General features: G+C 39.6%; 2 protein-coding genes across 3 annotated transcripts in view; both read left to right on the plus strand.

The window, feature by feature from the left end:
• Positions 1-8,457, plus strand: part of col27a1a (collagen, type XXVII, alpha 1a) — a 66,555-nt gene extending 58,098 nt beyond the window's left edge. The window contains exons 37-61 of the mRNA XM_061060821.1: positions 66-173; positions 274-327; positions 415-522; positions 647-700; positions 1,242-1,295; positions 1,778-1,834; positions 1,942-1,995; positions 2,082-2,135; positions 2,246-2,299; positions 2,671-2,724; positions 2,908-3,015; positions 3,390-3,497; positions 3,668-3,775; positions 3,916-3,969; positions 4,136-4,198; positions 4,286-4,339; positions 4,427-4,462; positions 4,577-4,594; positions 4,712-4,747; positions 4,864-4,890; positions 5,027-5,077; positions 5,174-5,342; positions 5,426-5,535; positions 5,671-5,886; positions 6,015-8,457. Of these exons, the coding sequence (XP_060916804.1) occupies positions 66-173; positions 274-327; positions 415-522; positions 647-700; positions 1,242-1,295; positions 1,778-1,834; positions 1,942-1,995; positions 2,082-2,135; positions 2,246-2,299; positions 2,671-2,724; positions 2,908-3,015; positions 3,390-3,497; positions 3,668-3,775; positions 3,916-3,969; positions 4,136-4,198; positions 4,286-4,339; positions 4,427-4,462; positions 4,577-4,594; positions 4,712-4,747; positions 4,864-4,890; positions 5,027-5,077; positions 5,174-5,342; positions 5,426-5,535; positions 5,671-5,886; positions 6,015-6,161 (1,956 nt within the window). The 3' untranslated portion in view covers positions 6,162-8,457. The remainder of the gene's footprint in view (positions 1-65; positions 174-273; positions 328-414; positions 523-646; positions 701-1,241; positions 1,296-1,777; positions 1,835-1,941; positions 1,996-2,081; positions 2,136-2,245; positions 2,300-2,670; positions 2,725-2,907; positions 3,016-3,389; positions 3,498-3,667; positions 3,776-3,915; positions 3,970-4,135; positions 4,199-4,285; positions 4,340-4,426; positions 4,463-4,576; positions 4,595-4,711; positions 4,748-4,863; positions 4,891-5,026; positions 5,078-5,173; positions 5,343-5,425; positions 5,536-5,670; positions 5,887-6,014) is intronic.
• Positions 8,458-13,217: 4,760 nt separating this feature from the next.
• cdk5rap2 (CDK5 regulatory subunit associated protein 2) overlaps positions 13,218-21,361 on the plus strand; it is a 33,739-nt gene continuing 25,595 nt past the window's right edge. Inside the window, exons 1-8 of one of the 2 annotated variants that reach the window (XM_061061482.1) lie at positions 13,218-13,386; positions 17,500-17,555; positions 18,857-18,918; positions 19,615-19,725; positions 20,232-20,308; positions 20,449-20,572; positions 20,869-21,035; positions 21,132-21,279. In XM_061061482.1, the coding sequence (XP_060917465.1) occupies positions 13,334-13,386; positions 17,500-17,555; positions 18,857-18,918; positions 19,615-19,725; positions 20,232-20,308; positions 20,449-20,572; positions 20,869-21,035; positions 21,132-21,279 (798 nt within the window). In that variant the 5' untranslated portion in view covers positions 13,218-13,333. Of the gene's footprint in view, positions 13,387-14,219; positions 14,332-17,499; positions 17,556-18,856; positions 18,919-19,614; positions 19,726-20,231; positions 20,309-20,448; positions 20,573-20,868; positions 21,036-21,131; positions 21,280-21,361 lie in introns of those variants that run through there. The other variant, XM_061061483.1, reaches the window with a different exon arrangement.

The following is a 21,361-nucleotide window of genomic DNA, read 5'->3' on the forward strand; positions in this document are numbered from 1 at the left end:
GATTTTGAAACACGCCTAATATAGAGAATCATAAATATCCTCATGTTTTATATGCTTATGCTCAGGGTGACAAAGGCGACATGGGTCAGGAGGGCGACCAAGGAGAAAAAGGAGAAACTGGGCTAAAGGGAAAGGAGGGCCCGCCTGGAAGTCCTGGACTCACCGGCGTCAGAGTAAGTCGGTGTTTTTGGTCAAATTCATGTGAAAATGTTGAAAATTTCGCAGACTTTCACAGACCCTAAACCCCCTTCTTAAACTGTTTCTTCTCTAAAGGGTCCGGAAGGGAAACCTGGAAAATTTGGTGATAGAGGCAAACTGGGCCCGAAGGTATCAACATCAAATCATCTTCAGACCATGACATAGAAATGCTCTGTGGGTTTTTGTTACTATAACTTAAACTTTGTGTTTGTTCAGGGTGCAAAAGGTCATCAAGGTCACCTTGGGGAGACTGGGACTGTGGGGAAGATCGGACCACCAGGTTTTGTTGGGCAGAAGGGGTCCAGGGGAACCATTGGACACGTGGTAAAGTGGAACAGTAATTATATACAGTATATCAATCCGTTTTTATAGCAGTTTTCACGCCATCTAATGGTCTAAATTACAACAAGTGTGACTAAAGACACAACATTTATCACTTTGTCTCTAGGGAGCTCCTGGTCGGATGGGTCAACAAGGGGAAACTGGTCTTGCAGGTTATGAGGTAAGATTACTTGAACATTAGAAAGAACATGCATATGGATGGGCATTTTAAATGATAGAAAGCACTATTAACACTCCAATGGGAAAAAAAAAACACCTCTGACTCTCCATCTGCAAACTCGTATCACTCTGCTATGCCCCTCCCACCGAATGATACACCAAACATGAACGTCAACCGTTGCCACTGAAACTGTCTCTTCCACTGGGGTAGATATTTCGGAGGACAGAAGCAGCTGAAAGAGCAGATTACACATACGCATCCCCCAAAAAAGTAAAAAAGTAGAACCTCTTCGGCAAGGAGAAGCAAGTTTGTACAGGATCGCTGTGGTTGGCTGGCTACATGCAAGCTAACCCTGATTGGTTGGTCGATTCCGACAGGGCCCTCAGACATCATCTCAGTTTGATATTGTTGGTGACATGCAATGATCAAAATGTGTTTTTAACCAAATGATTATAATATAATGTTGCCTACAGACGCTTGAAATGTTAAATACGGCGGTTGTGATTTCACTTGATGTTACCTTATGCGTCTTTCTTCACAGGGTCATCAGGGAACACAGGGCCCGATGGGTTCTCCAGGACCAAAAGGTGAAAAGGTACACATCGTTTACTTCATGTGTAACACCAATCTCTTATTTTCCTCTTTATTTCCAGTAACTTTTCCCAGTACATCCCAGCACCAGATGGACTAGCAACAAAACACCTGAAAGTGGCCAATAGGACTAAATGTTTTCCTCTAAGTTAAAAAAGCCTCCCACAATGCACCTCTTTCTCTCTAAGCAGCTTGTACTGATCAGCCATGATTTGACACCTTCATCAAAACAACTCACTGTTAATATATCACGGCTTTTATCAAACACAAAGACAGGAGGAGGTGATTTCACACACACACACAGGGAGGGTGTCGGATTCTTGTTGTGTCATATTATAAACAGCCGTGTGTAATCTAAAGAATGTACACACAAAGTAAACATCCCGCCAACATTTTACACCTAAGAAGCGTTTTAAGAGGTAGACACGGTGTTTGGATGTGTGTCTTGAATTTAAAAAATATACTTTTTTTTTATTTGCTTCTCAGGGCGAGCAAGGAGACGATGGCAAAGTAGAGGGTCCTCCTGGTCCTCCAGGTGACATAGTAAGTCACACCTGACTTACTTTCTCCCTTCTTTTGCTGTTTGTCTTGTAAAAGAATGCAATAAAAAAATCATTTGCAATTTATAAATGTCCTTCTCGTTATATTAGGGTCCTACTGGTGACAGAGGAGAGAGAGGGGAATCAGGAGATCCCGGTTATAAAGTATGTACCATCACTCCAGCTGTTTCTAAATGGATGTGTTTGCTTATTTGTGTTGTTGATATTTATGTTGTCTGGTTCTGTTTTAGGGTCAAGTTGGCGTGGATGGAGAGAGAGGCAGGTCTGGAGCTCCTGGACTGCCTGTAAGTGTGAAAGTCATTTCCATACACAATGCTGTCATTAAGCCTGCATAAACAACCTGCAGGCACGGGGTGCCTTTATCTGGTTTTATTAACGTCACCGCACATTTCAGGGACAGCCTGGGCCTCGAGGGCAACAAGGACCCAAAGGAGCCAAAGGAGATCAAGTAAGGAAGTGGAAACATAAACAACTTTTTGTTTTTACTTTGTGTGGGAGAGGATGAATCTTCCTCTGCATGCATTTCTGATTACTTGGAAATAAGATACAGTTCTACCTTTTGTCTTAAGAGTATTAGGTGAAGTCTAAAACACCCCTCAGAGCTTGAAATACAGGATGTACAATTTTGTATGTGGTGTAAAATGAATACCAGGGGGAATGTCACTGCCTTAAATACTAAAATATCAACAATAACATCAGCAGGACACAAGCAGAACTAAAAGTTACTCTAGGTCACCAGCAGTGACGAACAATAATCAATAGATACAGGCTGATTTTATTCATTAATAATCCTTTTTCAAAAATGTTCTCTTTCAACAGGGTCAAAAAGGCAAAAGGGGTCTGTCAGGACAAAAAGGAAGCCGAGGAACAGAGGTAGGTCAATGAGTCTCCATTCATCAGTTTGAGCTTTTAACAATTTTATTTATGACTGCAATACTTTGAGATTATGAATAAACAAAGGCATTGATAAATTAACCGAGGCAGAAAATGCCTGTCTAATAAACTTACGTAAAGACGCCATCAGTAGTATCCATGTCTGACCGCTCTGCTCCTCAGGGTGTGGGTGGTCCTCCTGGTCCCAGAGGTGTGGTGGGCAGAGAGGGACAGGAGGGTGTTCCCGGGCAGGACGGAGTCCCAGGAAAGGATGGCAGTAAAGGCATGCCGGTAAGACAAATGAAGACAACTCTTAATGAATGACACCAAAATATCAACAGCTTGATGGTTTAACTGTGTTTTAAGACTGTGAGTCAAATACATACCAGCCTTGATCTGTGGGTAGTGCTGAAGGAGATAACGGTCATAGGAATCCAAACGGTTTATCCTCTTGAAACCATGAATCTTATCAGCAATGCCATCCAAGCCAACAAAGGCTTTAAAGAATGGAACAAGCAAGTTAATGGCAAGCTGCCCAGTAAATGTTTTGCCCTGGATTTAAATTATGAGTAAGCAAGGGCCACGCTTCCTTCAGGATAAAAGTTTGTCTACTTTTTGCATAACGTATGGCTCTGATAGATTTTGCTTTTATAAAATGTTTCTAGGGAGAACATGGTGATGATGGGGAGTTTGGTCCTTTTGGCAAATCTGGCTTCCGCGGTAAAACTGGTGTTCCAGGACTCCCAGGAGATCAGGGGAGCTTTGGAGCAAAGGTAAAAGACAAACGTAGAATACTGTACAGGTTAACGCTGTCACAAAGTAAGAAAGCTAGAAATCGTTTTTGATGTGATGGCTTAAAGTATCACATTACTACAGAAATAATAATCTTACTTCTCATGAGAGATCTACACTCAGTCATTCGATCATCTATTCATCCAACCAGGGGGAGCGGGGTCTTCGAGGTCAGAGCGGACCTCCAGGGAAAAGAGGCTTCAGAGGTGGGATGGGACTACCAGGGCCACAGGGAGACCAAGGACCTAAAGGACAACCTGTGAGTGTCTCCCACAGATACAACATCCAACGACTTTCCAAGACCTTGACTTGCATGATGTTATGACGTTAACATGTTATGATGTTACGACTCTTTTTGGAGATTCTGTATTCTTGATTGGCGTCTTTCTTATTGCTCAGGGTGATACAGGGGAGGCAGGATTTCCAGGAATTCTGGGAGTTTTTGGACCGAGGGTATGTTCACAAACCACACAGCAGCACATCCTCTGAACAAAACATAACTGTAAAGGTGCAATGCACAGTAGAAAACATTGTCTTAGATATGGTAATAGTCTTTGGAAGTCAATTATCAGACAGATATTTTGTATAGATTCTAAATATTTAAATCTGCTGTTTCCAGGGGCCTCCAGGAGACTTTGGGCCAAAGGGTATACGAGGACCAAAGGGGCCAATGGGATCAATGGTAAGCAACCACATGATCCAGGTCACACGGAGGAAACACACCAAGCCTCAAATTAGAAACTTATTTTCACCCTTTTCTCTACATCAGGGCAGAGGAGGAGTTGCTGGCCCCACTGGAATTATTGGTCCCAATGGCAGCGCAGTAAGTATTCTTTAGATTCAAATAGGTGTGTTCTGTTTCTCTCTGCTGTTATTCTACAGACAGCTGACTCTGCGTGTTTCCTTACAGGGTCCTAGAGGGGAGAAGGGGAACCGTGGAGAAATTGTAAGTTTTCCCGACCTCTTTGGCCAAACATTTTCTTTCAAATATTTACTTTTTGAAGCAACTAAATCTAACTGTGAAAAAACGACTAATTTTGTCTTTTCTTTGTCTGAACAGGGATTGCAAGGTCCAATGGTATGTTTGCATAGTGTGCCTTCATTTTCTGATATCACAAGTTATGTATATTTTACTATGAACGCCTAATAGACAACATATTAACTCATCAAGCATGTTTGTTTGTCATTTTATCAGGGATCTCCTGGACCTCGTGGACCTCCAGGACTTCCAGTAAGCGTTTCCAACTTTATAGATTCTTCATAGACCTTTTATAGGTCAAACAAATATTATTATAGAATTGAGGTGGATTTCTTTTTTACTGTCTAAATATGTATTTTTCCTCATAGGGTCCCCCGGCTGTCCCTCTGTCATTCGTAAGTCATCTTTTTTGAGCTTATTTAATTACATACAATTAAACCTTAATGTTGTTGAAATATAATGTATTTAGATGGCCAGAAAGAGTCATTGTCACTGATTTACTAAGATATGATTTTGTTTGTTTTGTTGCAGAAAGAAGATGGTGTTTTGTTCGCGGACTCACACACCCTACACAGGACTGAGGTCAGTGGTGTTTGATGTCAACATGTTTCTGCATTGTTACATTTTCAATCTGTTTCAGACTCTGCAGGCTCCTTTTTTTCCCCCTCTCTCCTCCAGAATAAGCCAGTGATGGACCTGCCTATGCTGGACCAAGGCGCAGAGATCTTTAAGACCCTCCACTACCTCAGTAACCTGATCCAGAGCCTGAAGAACCCACTGGGCACTCGAGACAACCCCGCCCGCATCTGCAGGGACCTGCACAGCTGTGAACAGAAGCTAAACGATGGTGTGTACTGTTTTGAAGACAGAGACCGAGAACAATAAGATGTTTCCAAAGACAAATATTCTAACATGTGTTTATAATTTTAGGCACTTATTGGATTGACCCTAACCTGGGCTGCTCATCAGATAAAATAGAAGTCTCCTGCAACTTTACTGGAGGTGGACAGACCTGCCTTAAACCAATAACAGCATCCAAGGTATTAGAAACACGTTAAAAGACACAGTGACATAATAAAAGTCTTCCAGATTATCAAATACAAAGATGGTAAATATGACACACATTAGCGCAAGCCAGACGTATTAACTGACACCTGATCTGTCCATTCATGCAGCCAACGGTCAGCGTCGGCCGTGTCCAGATGAACTTCCTACACCTGCTGAGCTCAGAGGCAGTGCAGCACGTCATCATCCACTGCCTGAACGTCTCAGTGTGGAGGTCACCTGAGGGTCAGCCGGGTTCCCAGTCTGTGAGATTCAAGGCCTGGAGTGGAGAGGAGTTTGAGGTGGGGGGAGAGCTTGAGCCAGAAGTCCTTGAAGACTCATGCTGGGTAGGAACATCATGATTATCATCTCGATTTGCTCCCTGTAGTAGACATGAATGCTAATTTTTAGACTTTTGAACTTGTTCCACACCAACAATTAATATTAAGTAATATTTTGTGTATCTTGGATTCAGGTGAAAGATGGCCACTGGCACCAGACCCATTTTGTGTTCCACTCCCTGGACCCCACCCTGCTCCCTGTGGTCGACATCTACAACCTCCCCGACACTTCTCCCGGGTCACATTACCACCTCGAAGTAGGTCCTGTATGCTTCCTGTGATGGCTGCAGTGTAACACATATGATTACAGAGGAAGGATGGATCATCACCCCCACAGGTGACACCCTCGTGCAGGCGTGGGGACCAGAGCAGCCTCCTCCAATCCATGGCAAAACAAGCGAGTACGAGTCTCCCTTTGCCAAACTCCCATTGGACTGCAGACACAGAGGGAGTAAACGCGGGGAGCTTGGAGGGGGGGGGGGGGGGGGAGAGAAAAGAAGAGCTCTGGAGGAGCAGGGGAGTTCTTGCACTAATAGCTTCTCCATATGGCAAACGCTTCGTTAAGCTCTTCAAAAAGGATCTCCACACGTGGCCCGCTTGAAGAAAAAACAAAGGCTCTTTGCCACAAAATCTCTCTGGAACATTTCTGAGTGAAGGGAGACAATCAGCAGACATTATAGTAACTTATTTTTCTAACTGTATACAGTCTGTATACTGTGTGTTCTATTTGTATGGAAGTACCAGGAATTCAATTCTGTTAAACAATAAGAAAGAAAGAAATTGGGATCAGTTAAATGTACATAAATATGTATACTTATTATTAATAATATTATAATTAACTTTTATACATGTATATCTTATGTAAAGAAATTAAAGTGCAATAGAAAATGAGAAGATAATTGGATATTTTAAACTTAAGAGGAAGGATTTTTTTTTTTTGTGCTCAACTCCTTGTGATCCTGCCCAGGTTTATTCAGAGGCAGGCTCAAAAAAAAGAAGAAAAAACAAACATCTATATTAACTAGGGTACTGTGGCATTCAGTTTCCACCTTAATTAGGCGAAAAAAAAACAGGAAAAAACGTTCGAGAGAGTGCATCTGAAGCTACAGCTGATGCACACAAGCTGTCCACAAGGACCATCAAATTGTCAAATACTTATTAGTATACTTATAACTTATATATTATGAAACTGGAGGCCACTGATGATTAGGGAGAGTATCTGCAGTTCAGGAGTATAAAGAGTACAGAGCTCTAGTTCTCAGTAGTTTTGATTAATTTCTCGTCAACTGTGGAGAATAAAATCAGGCTGTTCCTTTGTTTCTTACTTATTAAAAGAGATAGGAGGGTTTTATTTACTCAGTACTAAACGGGACCTGGAGTCTCTTCTTCTTGCCCAGTTTTGGTAACAGTACAACTACAGGTACAGCATTCTTAAGAGGAGATCTGAGCCACAGGAAAGACGAGAGTGGGTCCAGGAATCAGAATTGAAACCCCTATCTTCTGTCTCATCCTCTCTCTCTGTAATGCATGGTGCTAAGTGAATCATCAAAGGTGCTAACCATAGTGCTGTAATTACACCACTTTGCTGAAATTTTCTGATGTCTATAGTGCATGTTATCTTAGATGTTAAGGAGTAAATATAATATATTGACATAGTTTTTACTGCGCACTACAATGCTAATATCCCATTCAAAACTTCAGCCATTATTCTAACTGTTTTGTTCAATGCTGCATTTAGAAAATTGGTTTTTAACTGTAAAAAAAAAATGTTTAAGATATAACTATAAAAACAGAAAAAACAGATTCCTCCTTTTGTAGCCGTATAAATGACAGGGTTGATAGTTTTCCTAATAATCAACATGTCTTTCTCTCTGTACAAAGCCCCCCACAGCTGTATGTAATATTTGTTAGAAACACAACTAGTGGAGATAGTTTTGATTAAGGAAAAGTTTCTTTGTTGTAGCTGGACACAAGTGTGTATAATTGTGCAAACCTTGCTGTATACAGTGGATCCCCTCTTGCTTATTTAATGTTATTTAATGTTGTTCACGTGGTTGCAGATGGAGCAAACTTCTTTTGTTTGAAACAATACTACTCTCTCTGACATCTTTATCTATCAGTTGGCCCAACTGGTCTTGGAGTTTATAGATTTTTTTTTTATGTGTAAATTTGGGGCTCCCGAGAACAAATTTATTGCAATGTTAATTACCTTTTATTTTTCTAATTTTTGTTCATTTTTGTTGTCTTTTTCCTCTTTAATAATAATAATAATCAAACATGTACTGTACCAAGACTCTATGTGCTATATTATAACTTGTGTTTAAAAGAATTATGCAAATATGTGAAAATAGTTTTTGATTTTTTTTTGTAAATCTGTTGCAGACATTCAGACGAGCTAAGAATACCTCACACTTTTACAAATGAGTTCATCGTTAAAGCCTGTTTGGAAATATCAGCCAAATACAGTCAAGTCATCAAACTCTGAACAAGACCATTTCTGGTGCAAACATCCTTTATCCGTCTACTGTTTATACATTGTTTAATGTCCATTTGTTCAATAAAGACTTTCAATCTTTATGCTGAAGAATTTTCATCTCTAACAAAAGCATTTAAAGAAAGATTCATATGATGCAAGGATCTATCACATAACTTTATATTTACAACTTGTTTTATTTTGTAAAGGAACAATTAACAATGCCATATACATAGGCAGTCATTTTTGATCATTTGAGTTCTTTGTGGTTAGCACAATTGTTTCTACACAAAGAAATAATACTTTTGAAATGGTATCAGATGCAAAGAGTGATAATAAGAGTGGTATAGATACATTTTCACATGACTTAACGGCTAAAACGTTCAATTTCCTGTTTGTTTTTTTAAATTTGGTTTGATTTGATTTTTGATTTTTCTTTTATTGCTATCATGTAACAAATGACAAAGGGGAACATTAAAAAAATGAAAGAAAATAAATAATAATCTCAAAGAGTGGAAAGTAAAGTGCAGAAAATTGTCGGACACATAGCTATTTAATTGACATTTTTTTATTGTTTTAAATCAACAATGGAGTAAATTTTGTCAAATTTGGGCTTCTTATTAAAATCTCTCATGGGGGCGCTGGTGGTGCAGTGGTTAGAGCGCGCGCCCCATGTATGGAGGCTGGTCTTCCAAGCGGGCGGCCCGGGCTCGAGTCCAGCCTGTGGCTCCTTTCCCGCATGTCATTTCCCACTCTCTCTCTCTCCCTGATTTCCGACTCTATCCACTGTCCTATCTCTCAATTAAAGGCTCAAAAAGCCCCAAAAAAAATCTTTAAAAAATAAAAAATAAAAAAAATCTCTAATTTCCAAGTGCATAAACAGAAGGAATCCATCTCTCATATGCCCACATACAAATGTGGGAGTATTTGCAGGGAAGACAATTCTTCTGTGTTAAGCATTTTGAGCAAAAAAAGAAAGGAAACAAACACTAGACTATGTTGTTTGTATTTCTGTGAGACTAAATCCAAATCTGATTTTGAGTAAACTTTAAGATAAATAGTTAAAGCTGGACAAAGAGGGAAGAACCTGAGGTTCAAATGTTTGTGTTGACACCTGCAATATAGTATACATTCCACTTGGTGGTGTTACATCACTACTTTGGAGAAGTGGGTCTACATGATTAAAATAAAAGAAGAAGATGAAGATATACTTATTAATCCCCCAGTGGGGAATTCAATTGTTTTCACTCTGTTGTTATTGAAATGTGCTGCATACCATAAGCCCAAAGCACACACATAAACAAACTGGACCCTATTAGCATCCATCAATGAAGAAATGAGGGAGTTGCACCCAGACAAGCACTCTGATCAGTTGGGGGGATTGACGCCTTGCTCAAGTAAACTACGGCAGTGCCCATTAAAGTGTTCACCTTCCACTCAGACCTCTGCAACACAACAGCAGCAACTGCCTCTTTCCGCTGCCTTACATAGCAATATATGCTGCTGATTCCACCTTCCATCTCTGCCAAGAATCTTTATCCACTGCCATGTAAGCAGAAAGCTAAAAAGCAGCAGCCTTCCCTCCATCTGCACAATATGAAAGGCAGCTGCCATCAATGCTTTCAAGCATCTGACAAACCGCAGTTTTCAGCATCTTGAAATATCTGCAGATTATTATGCAGATTGTTGCTGATAGCAACAACCTTTCCCTCCACCTCACACCTCTGCAATAGCAATAGCCTCTGCCTCCGTCTGCATCTGCATCGACTCCAAGCTGCCAATATGACCTCCTGGCTCCAAATGCAGCCTCTACCAAAAACCTGCGGGGCCAGCCTTCCCCTGCAGGATATGAAAGACAGCTACCTCAAATATCTCTGCCACTACCTCCACCTGAAGATTGTTGCTCGATTGTCAGCTACAAAGCATCTCAACCTGCACCCTCTGCAAAAAAAAAAGAAAATTAAAAATGCCTTGAACCCAAATCTCTGCCTGCAAACTACAACTGCTGGTTTTGTGGCTCAAAGCTTGAGCCCACACCTCCTGCTGCTGACACTTCTATATACTTGCAGCCACCAACTTAAACTGGAGTGTCTGCAAGTGACCTTATTTTGCCACCATCGTCTGCAGCTGTCATACAACATGTACAATACGTTTTTCAACCTCTTCTTGAAAAATGTGGCCGACAACTGCAGCACTAAGGAACACTATCTGCCCTCAACCTTCAGCTTCAGAATCCAGCTGCAGCCTCTGCCAAAAAATAACAGCCTTGACATTCATCTTCACAAAATGAAAGACAGCTACCTAAAATGCTCAGACTCAAGACGCTGCCAGCAACCGTCTGACTCCACCTCAAGATTGATGATATTATACTATACTACAGCAAGTTTGCATCTGCTTTTCATATGCCGCACAAGGCATCACCGCAAACCTCAGCAAGCAGACTTTAGCTGCAGCCGCCACCTACAACCTCTACAAGAAAATCGAGAAAAGCCTCTATACCTCCAGCAAGCAGTTATTGTCTACCTCCACCTACATAATGTTAAAGAAAGCTGCTTCCAGTGCCTCCAACTCAATCCTCTGTCAGCAGCCAGAGGCCTCCACTTGCAGTTTGTGGCTGACAACTACAACCCATGCCTCCAACTCAGACCTCAATGAAACATGAACAGCCATCCCTCATCTCTGTCGTCATGTAGAAAAAAAGAGGGACTGTCTCCACGTGCCCCCATTTCCAGACCTTCTCGTCACCGACTGCACTTGGAGCCTCTATCTGAACCATCAGCCTCTCCGTTGACCTGTGTAATATTTAAGCCCTTCAATGTCTGCAAAGCAAGCCTCTGCCCGCAATATGCATCCGCCTCCACGTGAGTATTGTGGCTGACAGCTGCAGCTCAGGCCCCTAACTCCAACATCTGCTTGTTGTCAACATCTACCACCAACTAAAACCACACATCAGCAGCTGCTGACCCCAAATGCAGCCCCTGCTCCAAAGCCATCATCCCTTCCACATGTGCAATACTGAAGAAAGTTACATCCCATTCATTCAACTGAAGTCTCTGCCAGCAACCTTAGACCCCCACCTCAAAATGTCAAACTATCTCATTCAAAGGATTTTATTCAATAATAAACATAAGTCCATTGCACTCTTTCAAATAGTCTATGAAGGTTGTGTGTCTTCTGATGCTCTGAATGAGCTTTCAATAATTTGTTTAAATGTCATTTCATGTCAGTATTATAATTTTTTAAAACCACATTTATTAATATTATCCAGATTGAAAGTTTGGATTTTTCCAATTTGGTCATTTATCCTACAAAATTAGCTTTTCAAAACATGTTCATCTCACACCACTATATTAGGTTTTTGCAATTAAACCCAATTTTGAAACAATGTTAAACCATGCATCATTTCCTGCAAAAACAGCTGGAAAAAAACAGGTTAGCCCCTGGCTTTGAGTCAGACTTTAACATCACCAACAAAAGGCTGGACACCCAGCATTACTCGCAGTAATGTCTAAATACAAATCCAAAAGGAGCTTTTATATAAATGAGTCTTTATTATTTTCTATTTAAAATGAGCTCTTTGCATGTTCATTTCACGTGGTAGTTACAGCTTCAAATACAAACACTGTAAAAGTCATTAATCGAGGCATTTAGATAGTGTAAGAGAAAAAGAACAAATAGCCTACAAATACCCCCATCCTATAATATACTAACAAAATCACTATAAGCTTTTACATATTTAAATATGTTTAATTACAACTTTATTAAATGTTGTATTTTAAGCTGGAAATTGAGTTACACTCTTCAAGTCGTTTTATGTATGCATTCCGAATCTCAACATTTTGATGGTCAATTTTTGAAATAGATTTAAGCCTATGTAATCAGTGCTGTAGTCTGCAGTCTTCATACTGAACTATACATTGAAAGCCTAATACTAACATGATCCCTTTTATAAAAAGCCTGACGCATATCCCAGGTTTTAATTAGACCTTGGTGCAAAAAGTGTGAATTCGATCGCTGGCCATCACACTAGTCTTTTGCCTGTCTCAAAATGACCTAGTAGACTACTTAACTGTATAACTGGCTGAAATATGGGGATGCAACTCTAGATGTCGCCGCTGCTGTGTGGACACATGTGGAAACATTGCCTATAGACGTCCGTTCATGAATTTAGGGAATGGTGATAACACTGTGGGATAGAAGTACCCTAACATTACTGCAGACTAAATGCCTAAACGTATTCATTAGTCCCCTAAAGCAATAAACTAAAAATGCAACACACCCACCATCCTTTAATTACCTAGGACGCAAACAAAAAATGACACTGATTAAGTTTCAGTCAAAAAAATCACTCAAGTAGGCTACTTAGTACAAATCCACATGTATTAAATCATAGGCTACATCATAAATACTCATAGGCCTAAATCACAGTTCTATCTATCTATCTATCTATCTATCTATCTATCTATCTATCTATCTAGAGAGAGAGAGAGAGAGAGAAAGAAAGAGAGAAGGCTCTGGATATATCCTATTTTTAAGTTTCTATGTACCTCCCTAAAATATTTGTTTTGGCCAATCGCTTTGTTGCAGTGTCCACCCAGTTGTGTGCTGCATTTGTAATAGTCGAAATTTTTTTAATCGTAAAGTCGAAAAGAATAAACTCATACGGAGGCATCATAATTAAGAAGCACGGAGACTTGGCTAAAAATAAACATACAACAAACACTGTGCTATCGTGACTTTACAACGTCACAATAATTTTTTAAGGCATTTACCCCGAGGTACCTGCACCAAAATTCAAATGTTTCCTGCACGTCCTTGAAGGCATCATCAGTTTTCAACGTGCACAATGGTGACGTTTACCCTATCGTGATGGCGGTACCTTGGACTATTTTGAATTCCGTCTTGCGAAGTTTATACAACGTCTAGACAGTGAAATGTATTTTAATTTAGTGATAACATAGAATAGTCTAATTATTTATCATGGACTCCGTCGTGGGGGACGATTTGACGCTGCCCGTGGACATCAACGGAAGGTAAAAACCCCACTAACGGGCTAGTGAGCTATCGCTAGCTCGTACGTTAGAGCTGCAACACTAATCCGACTCCAGCATTTATCCAGCACCACTCTGACAATGACTACTGCCTGGATCAACACAGAGCACTTTACTTGTTATGATGTTAAAAGCTTAATTTATATATATTCACTGTAACACCATTCGCTAACTAAACAATGCCTTAACGTATGTATATACTGTGGTAGGTTAGTAGGTCATTGACATTTGAATGTTCAGACTTGTATTTGTTTTTAATTTTCCCATCCAACATATTGTTCAAATAACATGTAGCTGGCCATGTATATATCATTTTTTAATACGCAAGTTATTTGTGTAAAACTAATATTCCCTTGTTGCCAGATATAAGTTGTTAGTTGACGTCTTATAGATGTGTCGCCCTTTGACTACAGAATCATATTCTACCTACATAAGCAATCTTTATTGATATAAAATAATGGTCCAGTGCATGGTATTGTTTTACCATGCAACCTGTGCTTTTTTATAAACTCAGCAACACAAGAGAAAATCATCTTAAGTGATGCCAGTTTGAGTTGACCCACAGATTTAAGATTAAGTCTTTAAGTTTGGGGGACTAAAACCAAAATGACCTCACTCTTCACTGCCAGACTAAAAGGGCAGTGGACTCATTGATGCAGAAAGAAAGAAAGAAAGTCACGCAGATTCCGTTATAAATCATATTCAGCTCATTGGATGTTGCTGTGATATCACTGCGGTCGGTAGGTTGGCTTGTTGACCTGTCATTCAGTGAGAGAAAGAAAGCGGAAATTATCAGAGCCAGCTTTCAGCGGGCTTCAGACCGACTGAAGAAGCGACGTCTCACTGCATAATGTGGAGCATAATGTGGAGTTAACGTGTTTTTTTCCCCCCCTTGTGCCCTCCAAGAAGTGAAAGTATTTGAATGTGGTAGGTGAACTGTACATTGTTAGCTCTACTCTTAGTGCTTTTCTAGTCTGTAGCTCATTGTATTCAACTGGGAAGTTAGTTCAGCATCATTTGTTTTTGGTTTGTTGTCTCCTTGTTCTTAAATGACTTGGCCCAGCTGTGTTCTGTCTGTATTAGGGCTGTCATACAGGTCATACAGGTGGTAAGCGTGCCTCAGTAATGTAAGATGATAGCTGATATGTTTGGTGTGTATTACTTATTGGGTCATTCTGAAACCTGATTCAGTTGACTGTTTATAGTTTTAAAGCGATGACATTGCACGCTCAAAGTTGCTTAAGTATTTGCTGTATTATATGTACTACTATTCGAGGTATTCGTGTGAGCTGAGCTGTTTTAATATTTGTGACGAGCAGCTGAACAAAATGAAAAGAAAAGAGGAAGTCACTGTTTACAGACTCTTAACATTGTTTCCACTGTGCTGGAGGGGTAACTATGCAGCATTGTAAAAGCTGTGTGAATATCACCGACACAGATTTCTTATGAATTCGTTTGTTTTTACAAGAGGTTAATTTGTGTTTGTTTCTATGAGAAACGTTTCAAATGTTGTGTAACGTGTTCTTCTTATCACGTCTCTTGTTTTCAAGTGCTTCGTCGCTATTAACACAGGAAGGGGTTGCTTGGCATGTGAAACCTCAGTGATGCAACAGTTGTCAACACATTTTCACTGACTTTTAGTGTTTTGTGGAGGATCATTGCAGTCTCTTTGCTCATACTCTTCGTGGCCTTATTTTAAAATCCTCACAGTGACATGTAATAATCTTTTTTTTTGTTGTTCATTTCTGCCAGTAAGTGTAAGCTAATTTCAACAAATCATTGTCGAGACAGTGGTTTTATTTTAGAGCTTCTTTCTGCAGAGAACTGTCATTTTGCTTCATGTAGGTTAACTTTGTAGTGATGGCTGTCTGAGCAAAATAAAGTTGGGGAAGAGCAGTGTTTTTTCTTTGGTAAAGCCTGTGGAAGATATAATTGAAGTGTATGTCAAGCAAAAATGTTCAGAGCTCCCAGGATCACAGAGAGCATGGAAATCAAATGTTACTGAGAAATGAATCGAGTCATATTCTTTATCTCATCTAATTTAAGATAGTGATTACATTTTACTGAAATATAAATCACCAAATACTTTTATGGCTTCACAATATAAAAAAAAAAAACACATGTTTATTTGGTAGAGGATTAAAGATGTGAGTAGGAATGAGGATTGCTGCATAACTATTTTTATTTTCACACAAAAAAGTATTCAAATCATGATTAGATAACATCTGTATTGGCTTTGTACCAAATAAACTTGTTTTCATACACTGGAAGGACGAGATTTATACACCAGTGAGTGCATCACTACAGAACTTCTTTAAGTCATTCAGCGGTTTTGTCACAAATGTATATTTGAATGAAATTGCAGCTTGTGGGATTAGATGGTGCTTGGCCATATTTTCAGTTCGATTACAGTAGTTTTGTTAATTGTGTAGCTCAGATATAAATGTTGGTGTTTGAAAAAAATATCAAGTGATAGGAAAAACAACAAAAAATGCCCAGTAATAACTTTTGTATGGACCTCCTCCTCCAGTATTACTTTATCATTCTATAATGTCTCAATTATGGGTTGGAAATCACAGAGTAATTTACAACTTATATGATACAATACACACAGTATGTGGTCCACAATAATGATAGTATCACAATACAGTGATTCTGTGGTAATTGATATATTGCAAGACAATCATTTAACGATACATCATTATATTTGATATGGTTTGTTTAACTGAAGGATACAAAATGTCCATTACAAATTACAAAGCAGGATTAATGCATTAATTCACCACAATTTGGTGTCAGTTTCTTCTCTTTACTTCTTTTCACCGCTCTCAGACATTATCCTGCTGTGGTTTCTTATTAACTTTGGTTCTTATAATCTTCTTTAATGTCATAAGTGCCACCATGATGATTCATGAAGTGCTGAGTAAAATAATCAGGAACATTTGTAGAGCACCATATAAAAAAAAAAATATATATATACAGCATATATAGATAATTGGCACCAGCTATACGATAAATGTATCTCACGATATTTTGCAACATGATATTTTGTCCCATCCCTTATCATCCTAAATTAGAGCATACTCTGCTGAGATTTATCTACTAGATAATACAATATTAATTATTATGTAGAAATGAAATACTAAGTGTTTCGTGCTTGATCTTTATTGAGAAAAATACAGAGAAGCATCCAGAGTGGCTGTGCTTCCACTGCCTGAGGAAGTATGGGAGGTTGTTATGCAATGCTGAAAAATATATAGCATTAGACACAAGGGTCAAGGTTCACAAGAGCTTGGAGCAAGTAGTTCATGTTTTTCATGCATTAATTCCCCCTCTTAAATCACATCTGTCATGAGAAATTTGCTGTTAAGCTTAGTAAACAGCTTTACTACATATGCAAGTGTTAGTGTAACCCCGGTCCCTTTTATATTATTGGTATGATCCAGATGTGTGATGCTGATGTTTGGTGCATTGTGTAGTGTCTGTGAGTGCCACCTCTGTCCCATCTCTGTGTGATGCTTTGCTGATCAATGGCCACAGTAGTCCACTTGTCAACGAAAGCAAGCCCTCCCCATGCACTGCTTTCTCTGTTTCTCTCTCCTCCTGTCTGTCTGAACATGAGAGCTAGGCTGCCACTGGCACATGGTCCCACACGCATGCACGCACGCACGCACGCACGCACACACACACACACACACACACACACACACACACACACACACACACACACACACACACACACACACACACACACACACACACACACACACACACACACACACACACACACACACACACACTGACAGTCTTTCTGCCTGAGTGGATGTAAATGAAGCAGAGAGTCATTCTTAAGCTATTTATGGAGCGTTCTTCAGGCTCAGTGGATCTGGCCAGCGTGAGTAATACATAAACACGGCACATTTGTATTGTTCATGCTATGAAAATCAGTGTATGTGTGTAGGACGACCAAAGACAGAGGGCAGAGTTTGCTTTGGTTCCAGTGGTACTAGAAATTTGAACTGGCTTAGTTCAATACAATAGAAATGGATCCCTTTTCTATATATTTTGTAGCTAACAAAATGCTTTTTTCCCCAGCTGCAGACTGCCAGACTCTATAAATGCTGGAGATTTTTCAACAGACAGCATGACAGGTAAGACTTCTTATTGCTCTCTCTTCTGCTTCTTTTTCTTCATGCTCAGGTTGGATCCCTTCCCCTGTGTATTAATTAACACCACTGCCGAATCGTTGCTGTGACCTCCCACAGTTGTGTCTCCAAAGCTGTGATGAGGGATTAGCTGGATGTTGTTAATTAGCTAATCCTCTTTGTTATTTATTGTCAGGCTCTTGTGGTGTGCCAACAATACGCAGGGCTAGAACAACAAATACAAGCAGTAAACAATTATAGACATAGGTCAGCATCTGTGGCTGTTTGTCAAGTAGATCATGTGGACAAAAGTCATCTAAGCATAACACTGACAGTTGCATTATTGTGACAGTAGTCATGTTCAAATGTAAAGTTATTCTAATATTCAAATTGTTTAATATCAGAGAAGAATAGAAGCAATGTGTTATGTAATACAATCTACAACAAACATGTTTCTATTCCACAGAACAAAGAAATAATCATTTGGATACACATGCTAAAACTTGTGTATCATATTGACAGGAGTAGCAAATATTTTAGTTTATATCTATATATCTATATTTAGTTTGTTTCAGATGTCTTACTCTGATGAGTCGTGCTGCGACAACTCTTAATGCCTGGATAAGAAAATGAAACCTATTTAAGCTTATCTCTCCGTAATATCTTTAGATCAAACTGATCACGCATGCAAAAAAAACAAACAAACAGAATTATGCTTTAATTGTAGCGATTAGATCAAACTGGTATAATTCAACCCTGTGATGACAGCAGCTCCTGCAGCTGTTTGTTACCTAACCCTCACTTTTGTTTGCCTCTATGTTGTCCTCAATTGTATGTCAACTAGATAAAAGATTTAAGATAATTAAGTCAAGGCATCTAATCTTTATTGCTTTTGGTTTATGTTCACATTAAGTATGTCAGTATAGTCTAAATACCACAAGTACAAAAGCAATAACTCTGATTTTGAAGGAGAGAAGGTAAATAAACAAGCTTGACAGGCGATGGAGCACGTCCCATAACGCTGTCAAACTATGAATCAGGAGTCGGAGTTGTGAAATATTTTGTTGACGAGTGTTACATGATCAGCTGTGTGTGTAGGCAGCTTTGGACCGGTCTAAACAGGGAAGCGCTCCAGAAACCTTCTCACCTCTGATGCCTTTGCAGTGACAAACATGACTGCTTTCTCCTTCTGTCTCGAATATGAACAGACTCTTGAAAGCAGGGAGTCGTTCTTGTTAGGAGGGAAAGATCATCTGCTCTGTTGAGATTTTTGAGTAAAATGAGTGAATCACTTTTTTGTTTTACAGCTCCATCCTTCCCTGAGAAGATGTCCCCAATCAAAGCCCTCACAATGAAGGACTATGAGAACGTGAGTCAAAGAATGTGATGATTCTTAAATTTCAATCGTGATCAGTTATGTAATGTCTTTTGGAAGCCAAACCATGATCATTTTGTTCAGTAATTAAATAAATTCTTAATAAACTGAAACACAGAGCTTTTGAGTATGAGATCATGTAATCAACTTTAGCCCAACACTATTAAAATTTATTAAACCTTATCCTCAGTCTGACAAAAACCAAGCCTCACTGACCATTTATGGAGATTTAGTGATGAGGTGTGTGTGTAGGAGGATAGATAGCCTGAAGTCTATATTTCAGCATTTGTGTGGAATGCTTGCTCAAATCTTTTTGGCTCGTGCTGACCTCCTGGCTGCATGATTAGTTTTTTTTTTTTTTGGAGACTCCAGACTTCTACCTCCTCCCTTTGACATCTACCCAACCCCCCATTACCAGATGTATGACGCTGTGAGCCTGCAGCACAATGATGCACAGTCTACTTCACACACAAGCATGAAGGCCTCCCTTCATTTTAACAATATCCATACACATGCTCCTTTTCAGTTATATAAACACGTTGTCCTGGTTTTCCCACAGACAAACTGCAGTTTTCAGTTTTCATTGAACTCAAGTCAAGTGAATTTAATCAGAGGCTAGACATAATTCAAATGTTAGGTTTTTTTAAATTATTATCCTGTGTAATAAAATCTTTTCTCAATCATTTGCAGCAAATCACAGCTCTGAAGAAAGAGAACTTCAACCTGAAGCTGCGCATTTACTTCATGGAGGAGCGCATGCAGCAGAAATGTGACGACTCCACTGAGGACATTTTCAAAACGGTATTGTATTATCTTTAGTTACAGCATTTCTCTTGGCCTCCATGTCTATGCCATACATTTATTTGGACCCTTCAGTCTTCTAATACTACATGAGACTCAGTGTTTCCTACCGGGACTTACTGAGATCACAAAGATCACAGCTTCAGCCACAACAACAGCTGGATCTTATTCAACCAAAATCATGATCTCTAAGCAGCTGTCTCGCCCTTTCATTGTTCTTTTTTTCCCCTTTTCTGAGTAAGATGTAAGAGTAATGGAATCTCTTGGTCTCATTAGGGCTGCTTGGCTTTTGTTTTCCATCATGAAAAACGAGGTGCCATATAAGAATGTTATCTTTGGGCACACGTCCCAAGAAAAGCCTAAGATTCAATTAGTCACATATTAACAATACAGTTGCCAAAAAACATACTCTAATAATCTCTTTCTCATTGTTTTTGCCAGTGACTTTGTGGTTACTCCAGATATGTAATTTGTGCTATAGTGAACTTAATGTGGTCTGTTTGTAGAACATTGAGCTGAAGGTAGAGTTGGAGTCAATGAAGAGAGAGCTGGCAGAGAAACAGGAGCTTCTTGTGTCTGCATCGTGAGTATCACAGACAGTCCCACATTTCAGAGTTATAGTATTTGTCAAATTCTCGTTTGGTGTCACGTTAAGATTTCTGGCACAAACCAAGATCCTTATTGACAATGAGGTTTAATAGCACATAACAAAATTTTCTCCAGGAAAGCGTTGGAGAGTCTGGCGGGTCGGGAATCAGGAGAACCTCAGCGTGTGAGAGAGCAAGTTCAGAGAGACATGGGCGCATTACGTGATGCATTCAGCAAGAGGATAGCTGACCTAGAACAGGTATGTCAAAGGTTTTCTAGTTTTTTCATTAGTTGTGCTTACATAGAAAAGGTACTCTCCAAATTCTTGTTACTCCACACAGCTTTTCAAAACTCTATGAGCGCAGTAACTTTCTGTTTCATCTCCTGTAAAGTTCTGTCTCTTGCTCTTAAAAAATCTGATAATTACATTCCCTTTTTAAGGAATATTTATCTGGTATGCAGTACAATAAAATAATGACAGTCATAATAGTCATATTTGGATTTGGAACAGTTGCTTAGGTAGTTGTCTCACATGTCCTATTTGCCTCACGTCAGTGTCTGCGAACAGCAGAGGAAGAGGTTGAGAAGATGGCAGCTATCGCTGAGCAGGAGAAGCTTAAGAATATCAATATGAAGAGGCAGCTCCGAGGTCCACCAAGCACCTTTACCCCCGTTGCCAGCCCATCTCAAGACCTGCAGCAAGCCCTGCAGGAGAAAGACAAGTAGGAACATGAGACACATTCATGTGTTTTCAGTTTTTACCTGCCCTGAGGTCCTAACATTTCCAATGCTCTTTTTATTTTATTTACTCACTCCAGTATCATCGAGCAGCTCACAAACACTGTAAAGAACCAGGAAGCTGTCATCCAGCAGAAGAAAATTGCTGACCAAGAGAGAGATGCTCCATCAGCCGACTATGTCAAACAGCTGTCTGATCTCATCACCCAGAGAGATCAGGAGCTCGAGGTATGTCCTTCACATGTTACTTAAGATATCTATTTTATAAAGATGTAGCAAAAAAAAAATATTTCCAGCACTACTTGCAATA

The sequence above is a fragment of the Labrus mixtus genome, chromosome 17, assembly GCF_963584025.1.
Source record: "Labrus mixtus chromosome 17, fLabMix1.1, whole genome shotgun sequence".
Taxonomy (NCBI): Eukaryota; Metazoa; Chordata; class Actinopteri; order Labriformes; family Labridae; genus Labrus; species Labrus mixtus.